The 17,656-nt window shown below is 38.9% G+C and overlaps 1 protein-coding gene across 4 annotated transcripts in view; it reads right to left on the bottom strand.

Annotated features, from left to right (window-relative positions):
• ST6GALNAC3 (ST6 N-acetylgalactosaminide alpha-2,6-sialyltransferase 3) overlaps positions 1–17,656 on the bottom strand; it is a 227,148-nt gene that overhangs the window by 72,298 nt on the left and 137,194 nt on the right. For 3 of the 4 annotated variants that reach the window (XM_075097888.1, XM_075097887.1, XM_075097885.1), the window contains exon 3: positions 5,447–5,856. In XM_075097888.1, the coding sequence (XP_074953989.1) occupies positions 5,447–5,856 (410 nt within the window). Of the gene's footprint in view, positions 1–1,000; positions 2,491–5,446; positions 5,857–17,656 lie in introns of those variants that run through there. The other variant, XM_075097886.1, reaches the window with a different exon arrangement.

The raw sequence follows: 17,656 nt of genomic DNA, 5'->3' as shown, positions 1-17,656 counted from the left end.
TGGAAAAGTGAATATAAACCCCAAAACAGTTGTTAGCCGTGCAGTGATTGACCACAAATAGCAATAGATGTTGAGGTTTTAAGTGTTTTATAATGAAAAATCTATTTATTTCATTAAGGTTTCATGCTTTCAACCCCTGTTTTTTCAGGTAATAAAGCAGTCTTAGCTAACAATGAAACTATTTAAACCCTCCATGAATTAAGATGGACAAATCCTTTAGCATTTTTTTGAAGGAATTACTTTATGAAAAGAAAGAATGGAGTGCCAAGCAATGGTTCAAGAAAGATCCACTATCAAGCACTTGAAAAATGGTCACTGTATCAAACACATATTTTGGGGTTTGCTGTGATGTTCACAGGAAGTTGAAAACTTTTTGCTGCCTTGGTGCAGCAGCAGCCACTACATCACCATGACGAAGACCATGTCAAAATGTAAACTACAATTCATTTTTGTCCTTAAATACGTTTCGACAGGCATTATATATTTCCCCGTCAGTCTGAACCAGTTTTTCCACCATTTTCTTCCAAGGGTTCTGTGATTTAAAGTTGCTGATGTACTCTAACTCTGTTCATTTTCCTTTCTAAATGAAATGAACTTCTACTCACCTTCCAGAATTTATTTTCTTTAGAAAAAAACATGTTAATACAAAGCACAAACAGGAAGTACTTCCCAAGTACCAAAATCTAACTCTCCGAGCCAGATACAGTGTCAGTGTTCACAACTTCCCAATGAAAAACTGCTTTCTGCAAAGAATACCTAACACTAGCTAAGTTTTTATATTTTCTCTGAATGGCCTTGATTGGGAAAATAATACGTATATGTAGGCAAGTGCGAAAGTGGAAATAGCATTACTCTAATATTTCATTCAAGCCAACAACCAGAAATATGGCATAAGACTGATGTTCTGGCCACTGACAGCTCTACTACCTCAATTCACAGAGAATATCACCAAACAATAGAAGTTGCGACTACTTGAGCCTTAGAGAATGTAATTTCATTTATTCATTTCACTGACATTTTTACTAGACTACAGCTTCATGTAGATTAGTCAGACACATCAAAAACCACATATTAGCTGAGGTGAAGCTGCGATGACTGCAGTTGTCTAACAGTGTCAATCCAAACTTTAGATGAATATAATTTGTTAGCCCTAAATGACAGAGATATAATATAGATCTCTTATATCGCCAAAGTAATAAATGATTAGTGAGCAGAAGTGAATAAAATAGCAGGTTGAGCACACCCCCAAATTCTGAATCTTGATGCAGAAGTTGGTGATCAGAATGATCCATGTTTCTGCCTTGAATGATAAAACAGCTTTCTCACAACCTAACACATAGCACCATCTGGCACGAACAGAGAAAACTAAGAACTTCTGGAAGAGAAGCACAAAGGCAATTTAGTATCTTCAGAATTGTCCAAGATATTAATAAAAATCCTTCAGAAATAGCCACCTGACTGCAAAGGTGGCTCAGTGAGCCTGCCTCCTGTAGACATGCTTGTAGAGCTAATAATCTCAATAAAATGTTGAATTGAACTGAAATGTTTGGGTATGGGATGGGTGTCGTCAGAGTTAAGAGAGAGTGTGTGGAAAGTCAATTGTCGACCAAACTGGATGGGTTTCAGAACATTATCTTATGTCTCTCAATGGGAATTTTAGGAGCTCAGAATACATCTCCTCAGCAAAGCTCAGCGGGCTCTTTTTGGTGGTTATTTATAACAAACGTGACTAGAAACACCAAGGTAAGCTGTGCTTTGGGCGGTATCAGCACATGCATTACTGGCTGTTTGCTGGGGCTCAACATCCTCCACATTCAGTGGGACAAGAGTGGTCTGATCACACCATCAGCCTCAAGAGGGGATGTGAAGCTGTGCCATCAGAGGCACTGCTCAGATATACCGTGCTGAGTGGTTTGTCTGAGATGTTCGTAGTATAAACACAAATGGAGCCTGCTTCCTGGATGACATTAGGCTGTTTCACTGATATTAACACAGATTTATTTTATCTTCGCTTTTTGAAAGTGACTTTTAACGCAGACTGTTTTCTAAATGATCCTTAAAAGACACTCCTTTCTTCCTCATCACCTTCACCTAAGGCAATAACATCCAGTAGCATTGATCTATTTGCTGCTAGTTTTCATTAATTTTACCCTCCCCTAAGGGTGGTGCAGCTTTGGTGCCAGCTAATTAAAACCTATTTAGGGCTGTTCAGTGCACTTTATCAGACCAGAATTAGCTCTGCTGCTTTAATGAAGACTACAGTTTTCTCTGTTATTACCAGTTAAATGTTGCTATATCATACTGCATTATATTTCTAATGCATGGCAAAGATATAGATGGCTTTAGAACCACTTACCTGGACTGAGGTACACAGATGCCACATTTAGTAATTACCTAATGTTCCTTTAAATCCTTTAGGTTGTCTCAGTACATGTAATATACCAAAACATCAGTGAAGTAGTGGAAGAAGCTGCCAGCTTTATGCTCCCTCTAGGGAAGTACCAAGTAAAATGCATTAATGAAAAATTGTGAATGTCTGGTAATGAATATTATTTATGTACAATAATTATTCAAAGTGGATGAGCATTCGCTGCCTTGAACTCAAATGCTTCACTAATGAAGAGTCTCAGAAAGAACATCTGTCCCCCAGATTCATAACACCGCATGCAAGGTTAATTCTCCAGCGTGGAAAACCCATATCAGAGGGTATTTTGTACTGTTGTAGAATTAAAAAATGCTTCATTGTGAAATAAACCAACTTGTTTGTTGGACATTGTTTAGATGCAATTCTTGTTCCTTCCATGAGCCCATAATAAACCATCTGTCAATGCCAAAGCTGAGCATTTTGAACCTGCGCTAAGTGAAGTCAGGGATGAAGCTCTCATGTCAGTGGTGCAGGACCAGAGCTTTTCTGCAGCAGAGAAGTGACTGCAGCACACACCTGTTAGCTGCTTCTCATAACATCCTTTAAAACTTGAGCACCACTATGATGAAACTACTGAAAAGTCCCGCTAATTACCTAAAAAGATGGTACATCAAAGAGCAGAAATAGAAAGCTCATTAAAGGCTTGACAGACTAGAAATCTGTTGCAATCTTACTATGCATTAGTAGCATACACTGTACATACGGACTGTATTTCAGGATTAAACTAAAATAGATGTGGTTACAATCCACTCGGTACATTTTAAAATATGAGTTGAACTTGGTTTCCTTCCAGAAATTTTGCTGGGAACATGTTGAAACAGACCTCTGTTCAATCTAATACTGCAAGCAAGAGTTGATGTTTCTCTGAGGAACTGAAGGAATATTTGGCTGAGGAACCTGAGTCTGTCTCAGCATCATAATAGTCTGGCACAACACATGAACCTGTTTTCATCACCCACAAATCTCTTGTGCTCTCCCCTTTACTGCTTCCACAAATGCTGCATACCTCTACCAGCCTCATGACCCTCCCTGGAAACAGCAGATGGGTCCTGTGAATTGAAGATGTTACCGAAAATGAAACAGTTTCCAAATTAGGTCCCCTGATTAGGAGGGAACTGCAGGATGTTTTCTTGTGATACAGAAGGTGTTGGCTGGTGACACTTCAATTGTTTCCCTTGTTTCTGGCTGACAAGTGCACTAAATGATGTTAAAAACACCACTTAGTATTTGATGTGGAAAAGTAGGACTAAAAATGAAAGTTGCAGCAGACACAAGATGTTATCTGATGGCCTCTGTGGGAAGCGGTAGGGGTTTTTTCACAGTGTTAAAGGGAGGCATGTGCAAACGCAATGGGGTGTGGGTCATGAGGCAGGCTCGTTACAATTTGCCCCTGTTCACAATGTGGAACTTTTAGTCGTTGTAACAGCTTAAGGAGAAAGAAATTGGGCCACTTTGACATCAGGCTGCTTAAGAACTTTGTTCATAAGCATTGGGAGAACAGAAGTTCAATCTGCCTTTGACATGGAAAGAAGCATTCGTATTGTATTAATTGCATAATAATAAAACCTTGAGATGTGTTAATTTGTTGAAGAGGAATGGATTAGGCTGGAGATGAGGACACTTTGACATTGGATGATGAGGTCTTTTTGATAGGATATACCAAAGACTGGTCTTACAATAAGGATTTTGATAAAGTATTGTAAAGTCACTGTGTCCTGGCTGACTGTTATTGTGGAAGAGTAATATATATAAACAAATTTATGTTTAGCAATGCAATAATGTACCCATGATCATATTTAGCTTTATTAATTTGTAAACCAGATGACTCGGATAGTTCAAGGGCATTTTTGAAAAACAGAGCTTGTGTATTTTCTCTGTTGGCCTCTGTTCATCAGCTGGTTCAGTTAAACTAAAGAAGCCATGATAACCTAGATACCTTTGTGACATAGTTACCCTCCAACTCCAGAATCAGAGCAGCAACATGTGCACATGGTGAACAAGGCGAGGGGCAAGTTCTTCCCTATGCTCCAGCAGTTTAAAGAAAAAGACAAATCAACTCTAACCAAGTTTGGCAGCTTAATAAAGAAGTGAATTAAGGAAGTTTGAGAGAACAAGCTCTTCTACTTCAAAAGCTAAGTCAAAAGTTTGGATTAAGTTAAACTGTTTGTCAATACCTATATTTTTAATTTGGTCAGAATATCTACAGTCCCTCACAGCGCTAAATTCATGATGTGCAAATTCAAAAATTAATACTAAGGCACAGCAGTGATCTGGAAACTCCTTCCTAGTTAGCTCCAGTGAGTATGTGTGACAGGTGCTCTTGCATGCCAAAACACAGATGATCAGAATTTTTGCAGCTTAGTTACGAATTCCTGTAATTTTTGATCTTAATTCTGCAAATCCAATTTCTGTTCTGAACATGCTAGCCAAAACAGTGGCCCTCACACTTTCGTCTCCTTACAATCCCCTCTTGAGCATCATAAACACACATTCTCAGGCATGGAAGATAGAATTTCAGCATAGTTCCAGTAAAAACCCAAATCTGTTACAGTATCACTGATAATCCATTTTTACCAAATAATACAAATAATGCATAACCCTGAGGTTGGTGTTTGAAGAAAAGCTACAGTGAATCTCAACAGAGGAGAAAATACAATATCCAGAGTTATCCTGAGGTTGTGCATTTGGAAATGTTTGTGTAGGATTATCCTCTTCAAATAAAATGTCAATTTAATCAATAGTAAATTGAGCTGAAAACAACACACAGCTTTGAAAATGTTTCAGGAAGACATCCAATATTTTTGGGACTCAAGCCAACAGAAATGGAAAGAACAGAAGGTAGCGTAGGTGGGGTAAATGGGGCCTAGCTGCTGCCTCATCAAGTGCTTATAACAGTCAAAACCATATAACAATCCATTAAAAACATATCTGGCGACTCATTTAGTAGCTGGCATCCGGCATGGACTTCTCTCGTGTATCTTTTGTCAAACATTATAATTGTTCTTCACATGTAGGACTTACCGGTCTTTTCCTGTCTCCTTCTTAAATACTGCATCACAGTAACTCATGCGCTTTTCTGTTGTCACATAGATTTTGGCAGTTGGGTAGCTGTCAACAGTTTTCTTCAGCATGTTGTACACAATGCCATTTCCATCCTTCCTCATGTTTCGAAAAGGTCCCCAGATCACGTAAACGGTGTTGTTGGTTTCTTTGAAAAAGTATTCGGGATTCTTGAGTAGAAGGGGCACGCTTGTGTGAGAGACCACTCTTACAGTTGTCCTCTTCCCAACATCCTCCTCATAGCCCTTTGTGGGAGCATTGTTCATCCTCCATATGCAGGAGGACTTGTCTATCTCGGCTCCCACCTTCTGCCCAGCCATCTGTCCCGAGTTTGAAACAATGGCACAGAGGTCACAGTCAAGTTGTAGAGGCTGGAAGAAAGAAAACAAAAATATTGGCAACTCTTTCTCTGTAAAACATGAAGACTGAAAATTCAGTTAAAAGAAGGATGGGCACAGTCCAACAAAGTGACAGCAATACTTCTCTTTAGAAAAGCCCAACAATCCCCATGGGTAGAGCTGATAAAAAACCCTAACACTACAAAGCTCTGAATGCAATCCTTTTTAGTGAAATAGGTGGCAGTTCCAATATTTTCCTTTGTTCTCTACCTTGCAAAGTCAACTAGAAAAACAGTAATTCCTTTTTTTCCTCTAAATGTTACTCTTTCCACTAGAAACAATGAAAGAAAGAAACAGCAGAAAACAATATTTAGACCAATGCCTTTTTCTCTTTTAACAAGGTGTTGTCAGCAATAGAAAAAAAGTACAAAAAAGGTAATGCTGGAAATATAACTTTACACCGGCTGTGTTTATGTGTCTGAATGAATAGTTTACAAATTTGTGATAGAAGTCAAACGTAAGATTTAACTCTAAAAATCAATCTAGTAGCATGAAAATCCTACAGTTGGAAAGACATAGACAGGGAATGGTTACGACCCATGAAAAATGAGAGGCAGATGGACTGGTGACATGTGGACTGGGAACTTAATCCTGGGCAAACTGAAGTCAAAGACATTTTTCTGAGCATGTTCTAGGGTATTATTTCTTCAGTATGAATTGAAAATAGGAACAGTTATCTGTCTAACAGAGATATAGGGACCCATCTGACGTTCTGTTTGTCAGAGTATAAAGTATATATATCTTTTGGTTCTTTTGACCAACAGACTCAAAGGAAGTGCCCTGTATTTAAGTTGGATTGTATCAAAAGTTTGGTTAGAAATCTAAATCAAATGAAAAGTAGATCCATCGAAAAAACCTACAGAAGGCGGTCCAGGCCACAGATCATCTACAATTTTTTGTACAGTTACAGACTTGATCTTCTGTCATGCTCCCAGTTGGGAGCCAGTGACTTCAGTTTAATGCTTTTTAGGAATAATTCCCTTCACCTTTTTCAGAAATTAAGCCTGACAGGATGCTAGGTGCTTTTCTGATGAGACTTGTGGTTATTTCCCTTCAACTTCACACCTCATTTTGCTGATGTGGATGAATATCCTGTCTACATTTGACCACCCTAACCTTAGGACATGGTAGCTGACAAAACACCTAATTTCTTTGATAATGGAGCATAATATAAGGACAAGAGATAAACATCTGAAGAGAGCCAAATTATAACAGCTAAAATATCTCATCTTCAGGAGGCAAATATTGTACAGGACTAAGGTGCATCCTGCAAGACTTCTGCAATAAATCTCACAGTTGCAAAGGTTTGATTTCTGTATCGTGATTGGTTTGATTTGTGTATGTGAGTGGTTAATGAAAATGCTCTTTCCTCATTTCATCAGGAGTTAAAGATGCCTGACTGCATGCAAAAGCATTGGTCATGTTTCCTTTACAGAACACCACATATTTTTTTATAGCTGTTGTAGTTTTAGAGAGCTGTCCTGCATAGCTCTCTGACAGCAGGGATGAAATCCCAGGAGATGCAGCTGAACACAACAGTCTTTCTGTTTACCGCTTAGTTACAGAAATCCTCTCTAAGATACATTATGGAGACATGGCTGGGTGACCTAAACAAATCCATAAGCATAACTCACATCCTAACATGAAGTGAATTGGTAAAGTCCCAGTAGATTAATTTATAGCTTTCAGGGTGAACTTTCAGACTAACAAGTGCTGAATATGAAACTGCTAGATAGGAAAAGCCAGTTTGGTCAAGAAACTGGTCCCATTTAAATTTGCCTCAACCTTGGTGTTCTTTTTTGTTTTGTGGGTTCTTTTCCTCCAAATATTCTTCCTTCTCCATTAAAATTGAGCTGCTTTCTTAAATTTGGAACTGTTTGATTTTTCTGACCTTAGTTAGAAATGCATTGCACATTTTCTATTCACTGAGTGTAACTGTTCTGCTCGAATAAACTGAGTACACTCACTCTTGCGATTGTGTCCCCCGGTTTTCTAGCTCTTTTGTTGTGATTCATTTATCTTGTTCCAATTTATAAAGCACTTTCATAATATTGAATGCTTGCACTAGGTCAACATATAATCTGTGCTTTTTCAACAGAGGCAGAGGCTTAACCCCTTCGAGCCCTATCTCAGACTAAATATATTTTACAATGTAGAGAAATTTTACATGTTGCAGTATGCATATTTCCCAACAGAGATCCCAGAGAGAGTTAGGAGACTGACACCGATGACAGACATTCCACTGACTCCAGAATCATCCACTGACTTCAGTATCTTTTTGCATCATATCTTCTCCAATTATGAGGAAACACACATCAATATTAACTCATTGAACCCCCATATGGAGACAGTCTGGAAGCTTGTGGTGTTGGTTTATAAGTGTCACAGACAAAAGGGGCAGTTTCAGTAATCCACATACAACAGCTTTCTCATTTTCCTCATTTAATGTGACATACCTATTTGTTATGACACCCTAGCTCAGGTAAGGCTGTCCCATCACTTTAAGACTCAAAAGCTGCTCAAATGTAGCTCCCCTGCCAGGTGGCTCCCACAGGAACTGTTCAGGCACAGAGATTTGTGTGCCTGAGGGGCTAGAACTGGGAAGCACCTGGGTAGTTTGGGCTGCTACTTCTGCTACTGAACCAGGACACAGCTGACAGCTCCCTATGGCTCTTGAGGAGCTGGAGTAATGTGCTGTTGTTCCCTCACCCCATACGCTGGGCTCCTACATCCCTCACACCCTTTTGCCATATGCAGATGTTCGGCTGCAAGGTTGCCCACGATAGCTCTAACCTGTATAAGAAACTATCACGTTTTCACTTAACTTACTGTATTTTTTGTATTAAGGATTAACAGAAGCAGGGAGAGAATTCTTACACACACAGAAACTGGAATACAGAGGAATGGAAACTGGAGAATTAGACAAAATGTGCCTTCTTAGTGATCTGTTTTACAGTTAACAGTAAGTGTTCAGAGGTGTCCACATCACAAACACCAGGATAGCTATTAAACATTAACTTATCAGCAGACTTATCAGAGAAACCAGAAATGGTTCTGGCAGGCAGTCCGGGCTGCCCTCTTGTCTGTAGAGGCAGTCCAGCAGCAATGGGGTTGATACAGATTGGCAGGACCGTACAGAAACCTGTGCTGTTACTGTTTATGCTCTCTGGACTGAGAATGTCAGTTAAGGGTTTACCTGTACTTTTCACAAGAACTTCATTCACTTGCACGGTAGATATATGAGCTAGAGAAAAAAAACATAGAACCATTCACTTTTTCCTCTCCTTTCATGTATTTAGATGCATATTTCACCTCTACACACCACTTGGGCTGAGCTGTTATTACTTCTAGAAAATTATTCATTTTGTCACTGGCCAGAAAGATGTAGAATTCCTCAGCAGAGCAGCTGGGCATGATTCTGACAAATTGTCCCATCTTTTTCCTGAATGATACATTGTAACTGCTGAGGAGCACTTATATTTTAATCAGTAAAGAAAATGAAATGTCTGACCTTTCCATTTCCTGTGCAAGCTTACAGACAATAGAAAAGATAATTAAAACTGTGACTTAGAACTTGCAAAACAGTGCCGATTCTCTAGCAAAGAGAGATAGCTGTGTAATAAAGGTCACTTATCAAACAGTTCTAGTTATTAAATCTTTGCATTTAACACTGAAGTGGCTTCACAGAATCAAAGGTCAAATCATTAAATAACAAAACCAGCCAGAATTAGAAAAGGTCACAAGCAAATCTAACTAGAATTAGGTCACATAACATGATTCTCTTCCACAGAGTATTTAGATATTTGGAAAACTGGCTACTTTCCAATTTGAAAAAACTCCCCCATCATTTCAAATGTTTCCACCAAGAGGCTGAAATTCCAGCTACAGGACTGTTCGTATGGGTGGGTTTCCCAGCGGCACGCTTCCCGGATCACCGAGTTGCCCAGACACGGACCTGTAGGTCTGCTGAAGTCCCAAGCGGGGATGATCTCAGGCCAGGTCTCAACCTCTTGGCCAAAACTTCAGCGCAAGTCAGTGGAGTCCAACAAAACAATGTCCGGATGGACCAGTCACACGCCGAGCTCCCGTCTTAGCAGAGGCTGCCAGATTCCCCCTTCAGCTGGACCACACCTAACTCAGGACTGACACAGATGCAACTTACGCTAATGAAAAGCTGAACTTCTCTGGCGACTGCTCAGCACTATAGGCTGGCGGTGCGCTGGAGAGCTCGCTCCAACCACCAACTCTGTGAACTCTCTCTGTGAATCCCACAACTAATCACACAGATAGGAAATTCAGATTAAACTTTCCCAACTGTTACTTTAACAATATGATTGTAATTTTGTAAATTGGACGCAATGCCCATTCACTACATAATGAGGCAATTATTAGCAGCTCGTCACATATTAATTTGCTCCTTTAATGTTGAAACAAATGAGATCTTTTCTTATAATCATCCTATTTGAGTGAATTCTAACAAAGCCGATTGAACAAAGCTCCAGAGAGACTTTCTTTATTTCAATGCCATTTATTCTTCTGCTTTTCTTGGATGTCTTTAGAGTTTTAGAGGATACAACATTTATAATGATGCCAACAGGGAATAGATTTTGCCTTTATTCTTCTTGATGTTCTTTTGAGGTCTTTGAAATGAAAGGTACAAGAGAGGCATTAACCGTCTGGCATTGTTTTTATTGCTTTTCTCTACTTTGCAAGCAAAAAAATGTATTTTAATTTTTTCTGTGTTTCAGTGATGATTAAGCAAGCTGGTTTTATCTACACTTACTCACTTTCTTCAAACCTCTGACTGGGAGAAAAGACTTGCCAAGCTTCTCTAAGACAAAATTCAGCACATTTAAAGATAAGAAAGATAGTACTTGGGTGTTCACCCAGCAAGAGCTATCAGTTTAATACAGCACTCAGAAGCACTGTATATAAATCACATTATATAACTAACATCAAGCAATAAAAGTAAAAATGATAAAAAACCACAGGTCTGATTACCCTGAGTTTGTGGTTGTACCCACTTCCCTCCTGTGTTAGTGCTGTGTTTTTTTAATCTTCAGCAGTTGATTTTGGTCCTAGCCCCCGGCATCGCATCCCAGCAAACATCTCTGTCTTCATAAAATTTAATGTTAAGATTTCATAAAGATTTTAACATTTTCACATTATTTTGAAATAAGCCTTATGTCAAAATGCATCCCATTTCCAAATAAATAGAATATGATCTGCCTCTTCATAAGACTGTTCCTGAGACTGAAGTGGCTGGGATATTTTATTTAGATGACTGCCACTACTATGTACATAAGCGCTAGCAGGAAGTTTTTCTTTAAATTGAGTGAATTGGAAAGGAATGCATAGGAGCCGCATAACGGGACTAATCTTGCAGTGAGAGACTGAATAAATAACCATCACTGAAATTCTTTCTATATACACTGACCCAGTTGTTACAGAGCTGCTATTCTTTGATTTGCAGCTCATGTCACAGCTCCTTAAAAGGGCTGTTATCAGCCCTTTGCTTGAACAGTATCTTGTGGATTCCTGATGTCAGCAGTAAAGAGACAGAAAGGGGAAGGAAGCTCCGACTTCGGGCAGAGGTTGAACTTGCATGCCAGAGTCGCCAGCACCATCTAAACTTTCATGTGGCAAGCGTATTTTTGAAATGTTTTAGCTTTCTTTCTCATGGAAAGGAAAAAAAAAATAACAAAAACCAAATCTTCCAAACATGAACCACAGTGCAAAGTGATGCAGTCTCATCTTTTTCACTTTCAAGACAGCTCCAGTTACTCAATGCCAGCTTGTACCTCTTTCAAGATACAGCAGAGCAAACGCTCACCAGAATGCTGTTGATTTTGCTGCTTCTGTTGGGAACAATGTAGGCAGCTTTGAAACAAGGCAAGAATCAAGTACATCTCATGATACTGAGAGCTGAAAAATAAATGCCTCAAATACATGTGAGAAAACTCTGAGCAGCAACAGAATCAAGTATCTGACCTACAAAGAAGAAAACAGAAAAACAGGTCTTTTTATGTATTTTCCTCTAATATAAAGGAAAAATTGAAAAGTCAAAGATAATACTCCTCTTGATAATCCCATAAAATAATATTTAGTAGAAACAGGTCTGGCTTGATCAAAATATTTTAACTTTCCATATTTAAAAATCATATTTAAATAGTTTTCTAAAATGGAATTAAAATGTTTTTTCAATTGAACATTTTTCTGTATCTGAAAAGCTTACGAAACGCTTGCATTAACAACACTCCCTTTCAAATTTTTCCTTTCTTTCTGACTTCCAGCTGAAACTTCATTGCAACTGACACCTTTTAAATAAGCCTGCACTAGTATTTTCTTCTGGAATAACAAACTATTGAAAGATTCCTGGTAGCTCTACTGGTAAAAAAAGACTCAAAAATAGAAAGGCGGTAGAGAGAAATAAAGAACAGGAGGAATTGTTCTGTGCCTACATGGAGGGCTAATGAAGGAAGGAAATTTCCAGATTCAGTGTTTCAAGTACAACAGAAAGACCCAGCAGAGGCAGAGCACGGGGGGACTGACTGTCAACAGCCCTGCGGGACTTTGAGCTCGGAAAGAGTGGCAGGTGAAGAAAGTGTTGCCCTGAGGCATTGCCTGAAGGATGTGTGAAGGCCTGGCCTGCGTGTGCACTCTCAGTCAGTTGAAGTCACATTTTAGTTTGCATCTCAGGCAGTTGGTAAATTCTCCCATCCCGATGTATGATGGCAGAAGGGACGTGCTCTTATTAACGTGAATGAATATGTCACAGAAGGAGAAGGAAAAAAATGGAAGCAGGATACCAAAAGAGAAGAAAGAACAGCAAAAAATCCAGAGAAGAATCGAAACAGGCTATGAAGAGGTAGAATATAGGTTAGTGTTTACAAAAGAGACATGTAAGGGGACAGAGGATTGGAGGAAAAGTAAAATACTGATATACAGCCAGTAAGATAAACTGCGATGTTTGGGAATGAAATCTAGCAAAAGAGAAGAATCAAATACCTAAAGATATTAAGATACAAATTAACTTTTTCAAAGAAAGCTTTATCAGATGCGTCAATCAAATAACTCAGCATTAAGCGGAAAGAATACCTTTTTTCTGTCCTTTAAACTGCAACTGCCCAAGCAGAAAACAGATGGAATCAGATACATTCACTCCAGCGCACAGCAATACAGCTTGTAGGTAACCAGGAACCCTGACATCTGTAGACATACAGATGTCTGCAGTTCCAGATCCACTTAATTAACACCTGTGAACTGGGGGGGTGAGAGGGAGTGGGAGGTGGAGAAAAGCAGAATCTTCTTTGGCATAGAAAATATCAAGATAAAAATACAAATATGCCCAAGAACATATGTAGAAATGTTCATGTCAAACACAGTTGAGGATTGAGTGCCTAACTGGTACGGGAGGGAGGCACTCACTATCATGCACACCCTATATGGCAAGTTCACAAGGCTAAAATAACACTCATTCTGAAAAACAGCCTATGAAACAAGTAATTTCCCAGTTGCTCAAAAAGGAAAACCAAACAAACCACATTAGTTCCAGAGTACCCCTAACTTCATCCCAGCGGTTTAGCTGATGACCGTAAATAACTGGAATGTTTGTGACACTCCATCTATCACTTATTTGCAAACACACAACCTTTGAAATAACATGGCTTTGCAATAGTTCAAAAGCCGGGAATCCTTCCAACCAAATGCTGCTTGCTGAATGCTGAACCCAATTAAGTCATTTATCTTAACATCCGCCACATTGCTTGCTTGCCCTTGTTAGCACTTGGTGACTCTTGAATTTTGTGCACAAAAGTTACTGGAGAAACACAATTTAAGCCAGACAGTCCATCAAACTTCACAAACATCTCCAAACACAACACAATCAGCTGCTCTTAACTATGGCACCCCTTTCATCACTCTGCTGCAAAACTGTATTAGCAACAGCGTATTTGTTACCAGCAAAAACCATCGTCACTTGGTCCACGAAGGTATTGGTATCATAATATTTAGGTTTACTTTATCTTCTGCAATTCTGTTTATATTGCATTTCTTTTCTAGTTTTTTTTTGTATGTAGCAATAAGGAAGAGAACATTTGTTTCTTTTCTTTACAGCCATATTTGCTCAGCAAACAATAAAAAACACAAGGAGGTAAAATGTCACTTACAACTCAAGGAGACATAAAAGGGGGGAACATACTGTTAGCACATGGGCTGAGCAGCGAATGAATCACAGTACGAAAGGACAAAAAACAATTTCTCACATCCAATACCACTTGTAGCAGTAGAGCACAGGTAACATGTAACACAAAAGCCTTCCTTACAGAGTAGACTTTAGAATGATGTTCTTCAAAGCAACCAAGGCTAAAAGGGCTCTCTCAACAAAAGCTGGTCTTTCATTGCAAATAATAGTAAGTGTCTGTGCAAAAAAATTAATGAGAATTCTTCACTACGAAGCTGCCTGCTTTAAGACTATTTCCAAGGAATTCTTTGTCACATATGCAAAACATTGTAACCGCTGTAACCGCTGACTTTAATTTGTATTTATTATAAATGCCCACAGATGGCGGTAAAGTATATAATGTACACAGCAGATTTGTTCCAAGTTTGCTTTCTCTAATAACCTCCTATTATCAGCACTCACCATTAATCATGGGCCGTTATCTAGGAACTTGTTTGGCTGAATCACAGATGCAGGAATGCCTGTTAGGCCTCTAATCTAAATACATTTGGAAAAATTACACTCACAAATTATGGGACTTCTAATATAAAGTTCACATCTTATTTCAGATCAATTTATTTGGGATCATATATGGGAAAATTATATTGAGGTAAGCAGCAAAAACTGTCAGAAAAACTACCTTTTATTCCTTTTTTTTCCTTTTTTTTAAAATGAAAATCCACCTAGTAGGGTGGAAGTCCAACCTCAAATTCATTTTGGTACCATGCTGTCTAGAGCTATTATTTAATTTTGTCTCTCTTGGTGGTCTATCTATCAAATTATTTGTATGCATGGAAGGAAAGTGATAAGCTAAAATGCTAATTATCCATTTTTCTGAAATTAAAAAAAAAAATACCCATGCCAGGAATAACAATAAGTTTTATTACAATAGCATTAAAACCAGTAGCATTTTTCATTTGACAAAATAAACCTTAAGAAGCTTTCTGAGTCCAGTGTTTTTAATTGCAGGAACCCTTATCTAAAAAAGAATACATACTTGCTTCTGGCCACATTAATTTCTTTTTTTCCTCATTGGTATACTGGGAATATTTGCTCTACCACTTTATGACTGTCAGATTTACAAACGTTTAAACTCTTCTGTAAAAATGTCATTTCAGGTTAAAACTTCACTTACAAGGTCCTAGTCCAAAAATTAAATTGTTTTAAATATCATTTATTTTCAGATATTTAAATCATTTCAGTTGCAGAAAGATACAAGGCTAAATCACCACTTTTCAGATATCTGAACTTTCAAACACTATGGCACTGGGCACTAGAACAGGCATTTAAACTGGATTGGAGAGTTCTGCTTAAATAATTAGGAAGATTTATTTTAAGGTCTTTTAAGTCATTAATGGAAGCTGTTGAAGCATAGCTGCGTATTTAAAAACCCTGAAAGTAAAGGTCTGTTTCAAATGAAAAAGTCATTGTACATATACTCTCTTCTGATTGCTTTTACATGATTGCCTCAGTGCATATGTCAACTAACTAAATTTTCATCAGTGCAGATTTCATTGCAGGCACTAGTTTGTATCATGGACTAACATTACCTGCAATAACTTCGTAAGCACCCTCAAGTGGGAACTATTGGGTTAAATGATTTGTAAATAATTCAAAGATCATTCTGTATCAGTTCTCCTTCCTCATGGAGCTCGACGGTGTAGTTTCTGCTACTACCACATCCCACGCCAGCCCAATTTCCCCTCACTTTAAAGCCTTCACTAAGGAAAAGAGCCTGAGCACAGTGGCCTCTGCCAAATCTTACTGAAGTCAACAGGGCCTTGTGCAGGTCAGTGCCTCATCACTATGGAGCTCAGAACAAGGCCTGAGGAGGTGCTGAATAACACACACACACACAAATGAGGTGGCAAGTTATGAGGTGATGCATGCTAGAAGCAACTGCAGAACAAAATCATATTAAAAAATGAAAATAATAAACTCTATCAATCTTTCTCCACCATATAGTCTGCCCTGACAATGATATGGTTGCAAGATATAAACAACACTGCCTCCAAAATGGGTAGTTATAATCGTATAGCTCTTCTACCTGTAATTTAAATTTTTAAGAGAAAAAATAATTTTTAGTCCTTCACATATCTTAGGGAGAAAAATGCCACTGTAATATACCTGTACGCTGACTTTCTGGGAGAATCAATGGCACGTTCATAGCTTCCATTACAATCAAAAGCAAAACTCCCACTGACATCATTGGAGCCACGACTTCACCTAATGTCTGAATTTTAGAAAGAGAAATTTGGCTTCCCAGTTCATATATGGAAAAGCTTTCTATCTGTAAACAGACTCAGCTCAGCAGCAAGAGAAACAACAAGGAAACTTCTCACATGATGTGTCCAGCTTAGGGTGAGAGTCTGTGCAGGGCTGGGCTCAACAATACATACTCTACTCTGAAGAATAAATTTAGACATGGGACTATAAAATGAAATAGCTCAGAAAAAGATGTTCTGTGCGATTACAAAGATGATGGTGCTGCTCCTTTGCCTGGCAGAGGGCGCTCAGCTACGATTCTGCTGCAACCTATCAAAAGGATGCAGGGTATTTTCTTGATGTAAGCGATCTACTCCCAAAGCCAGATGACGGTCTTCCTTCTTTGTATGTGAGCATGCATATAGATGTTCTGCGCTATATGGACTTACTTCAGTGACTACTGAAACTATTTCCCCCCTGAGTCTGTTCCTGGGATGAAGACCTAGGAGGCCATGCTACCTTCCTGCTCTTGCTAGCATCAAATGGGTTAAGCCAGGTTCTACATTTCAACCCTGCCTGTGAATGCACAGGGTTTGTGGAGGTTTGTGATTTTTTTTTTTTAAACCTGTTGACTTTAATGGAACTTGTGATTCCTTATGCTTCCAAGGACTGTAATGACAGCAGGATCTTTATTGCCTGACAACTTGAAAAGCAGTCTTAAATGTCAACACCAAAGCTCATCAGCTGTTCTGTAACTCCAACTGATACAGCAATGAATACTGTGGTTCTGGCAAAACAGGTTCTTGGGGACAGCAATAAGGAGGAAAACTTGGTGCCCTCTGATACCATCCACCTGCTGACAGCTTTGGCTTGCTGGCACTATGGATATGGTGAAATATATGTCAACTGATGGCCTAGCAAGGGAAGAGATAATGGAAGATTGACAACTGCCTTCTACAGCAAACAGGCCGTGCCTCTCCTTTCCTCCTCCTTCCAGAGCAATGCCGCTCCACACTACAGGCTCCATTGCACCTCTGGGTTCCAACTGCTCACAACTGCACACTGGGAAGTGGGCAGGCTAAGTTCCACCTCACTGCCGCAGGCAAGGTCCGGGGGACTATAATATGCAGCTAAGTAAAAAAAAGAAAAATATTCCACTGAAGTCATCAACTAATTATAAAATTATCATCCAAAAGAAATGCCCACCCAGATTACATCTGATGTTGAGGGAAAAGCCCAGAGGACAGGAATGAACGTTGGCTTGCATAGAAATCGCATTTCTTCATTTCTATGAATGGTATATATTGGAAAATTTTTCTATAGTAATGTCAGTTCTATGTTTTCTCA

This window comes from Phalacrocorax aristotelis, chromosome 6 (genome assembly GCF_949628215.1).
Source record: "Phalacrocorax aristotelis chromosome 6, bGulAri2.1, whole genome shotgun sequence".
Classification (NCBI taxonomy): Eukaryota; Metazoa; Chordata; class Aves; order Suliformes; family Phalacrocoracidae; genus Phalacrocorax; species Phalacrocorax aristotelis.
The sequence above is the reverse complement of the archived record's forward strand: the minus strand, read 5'-3'. Positions and strand labels throughout refer to the sequence as shown.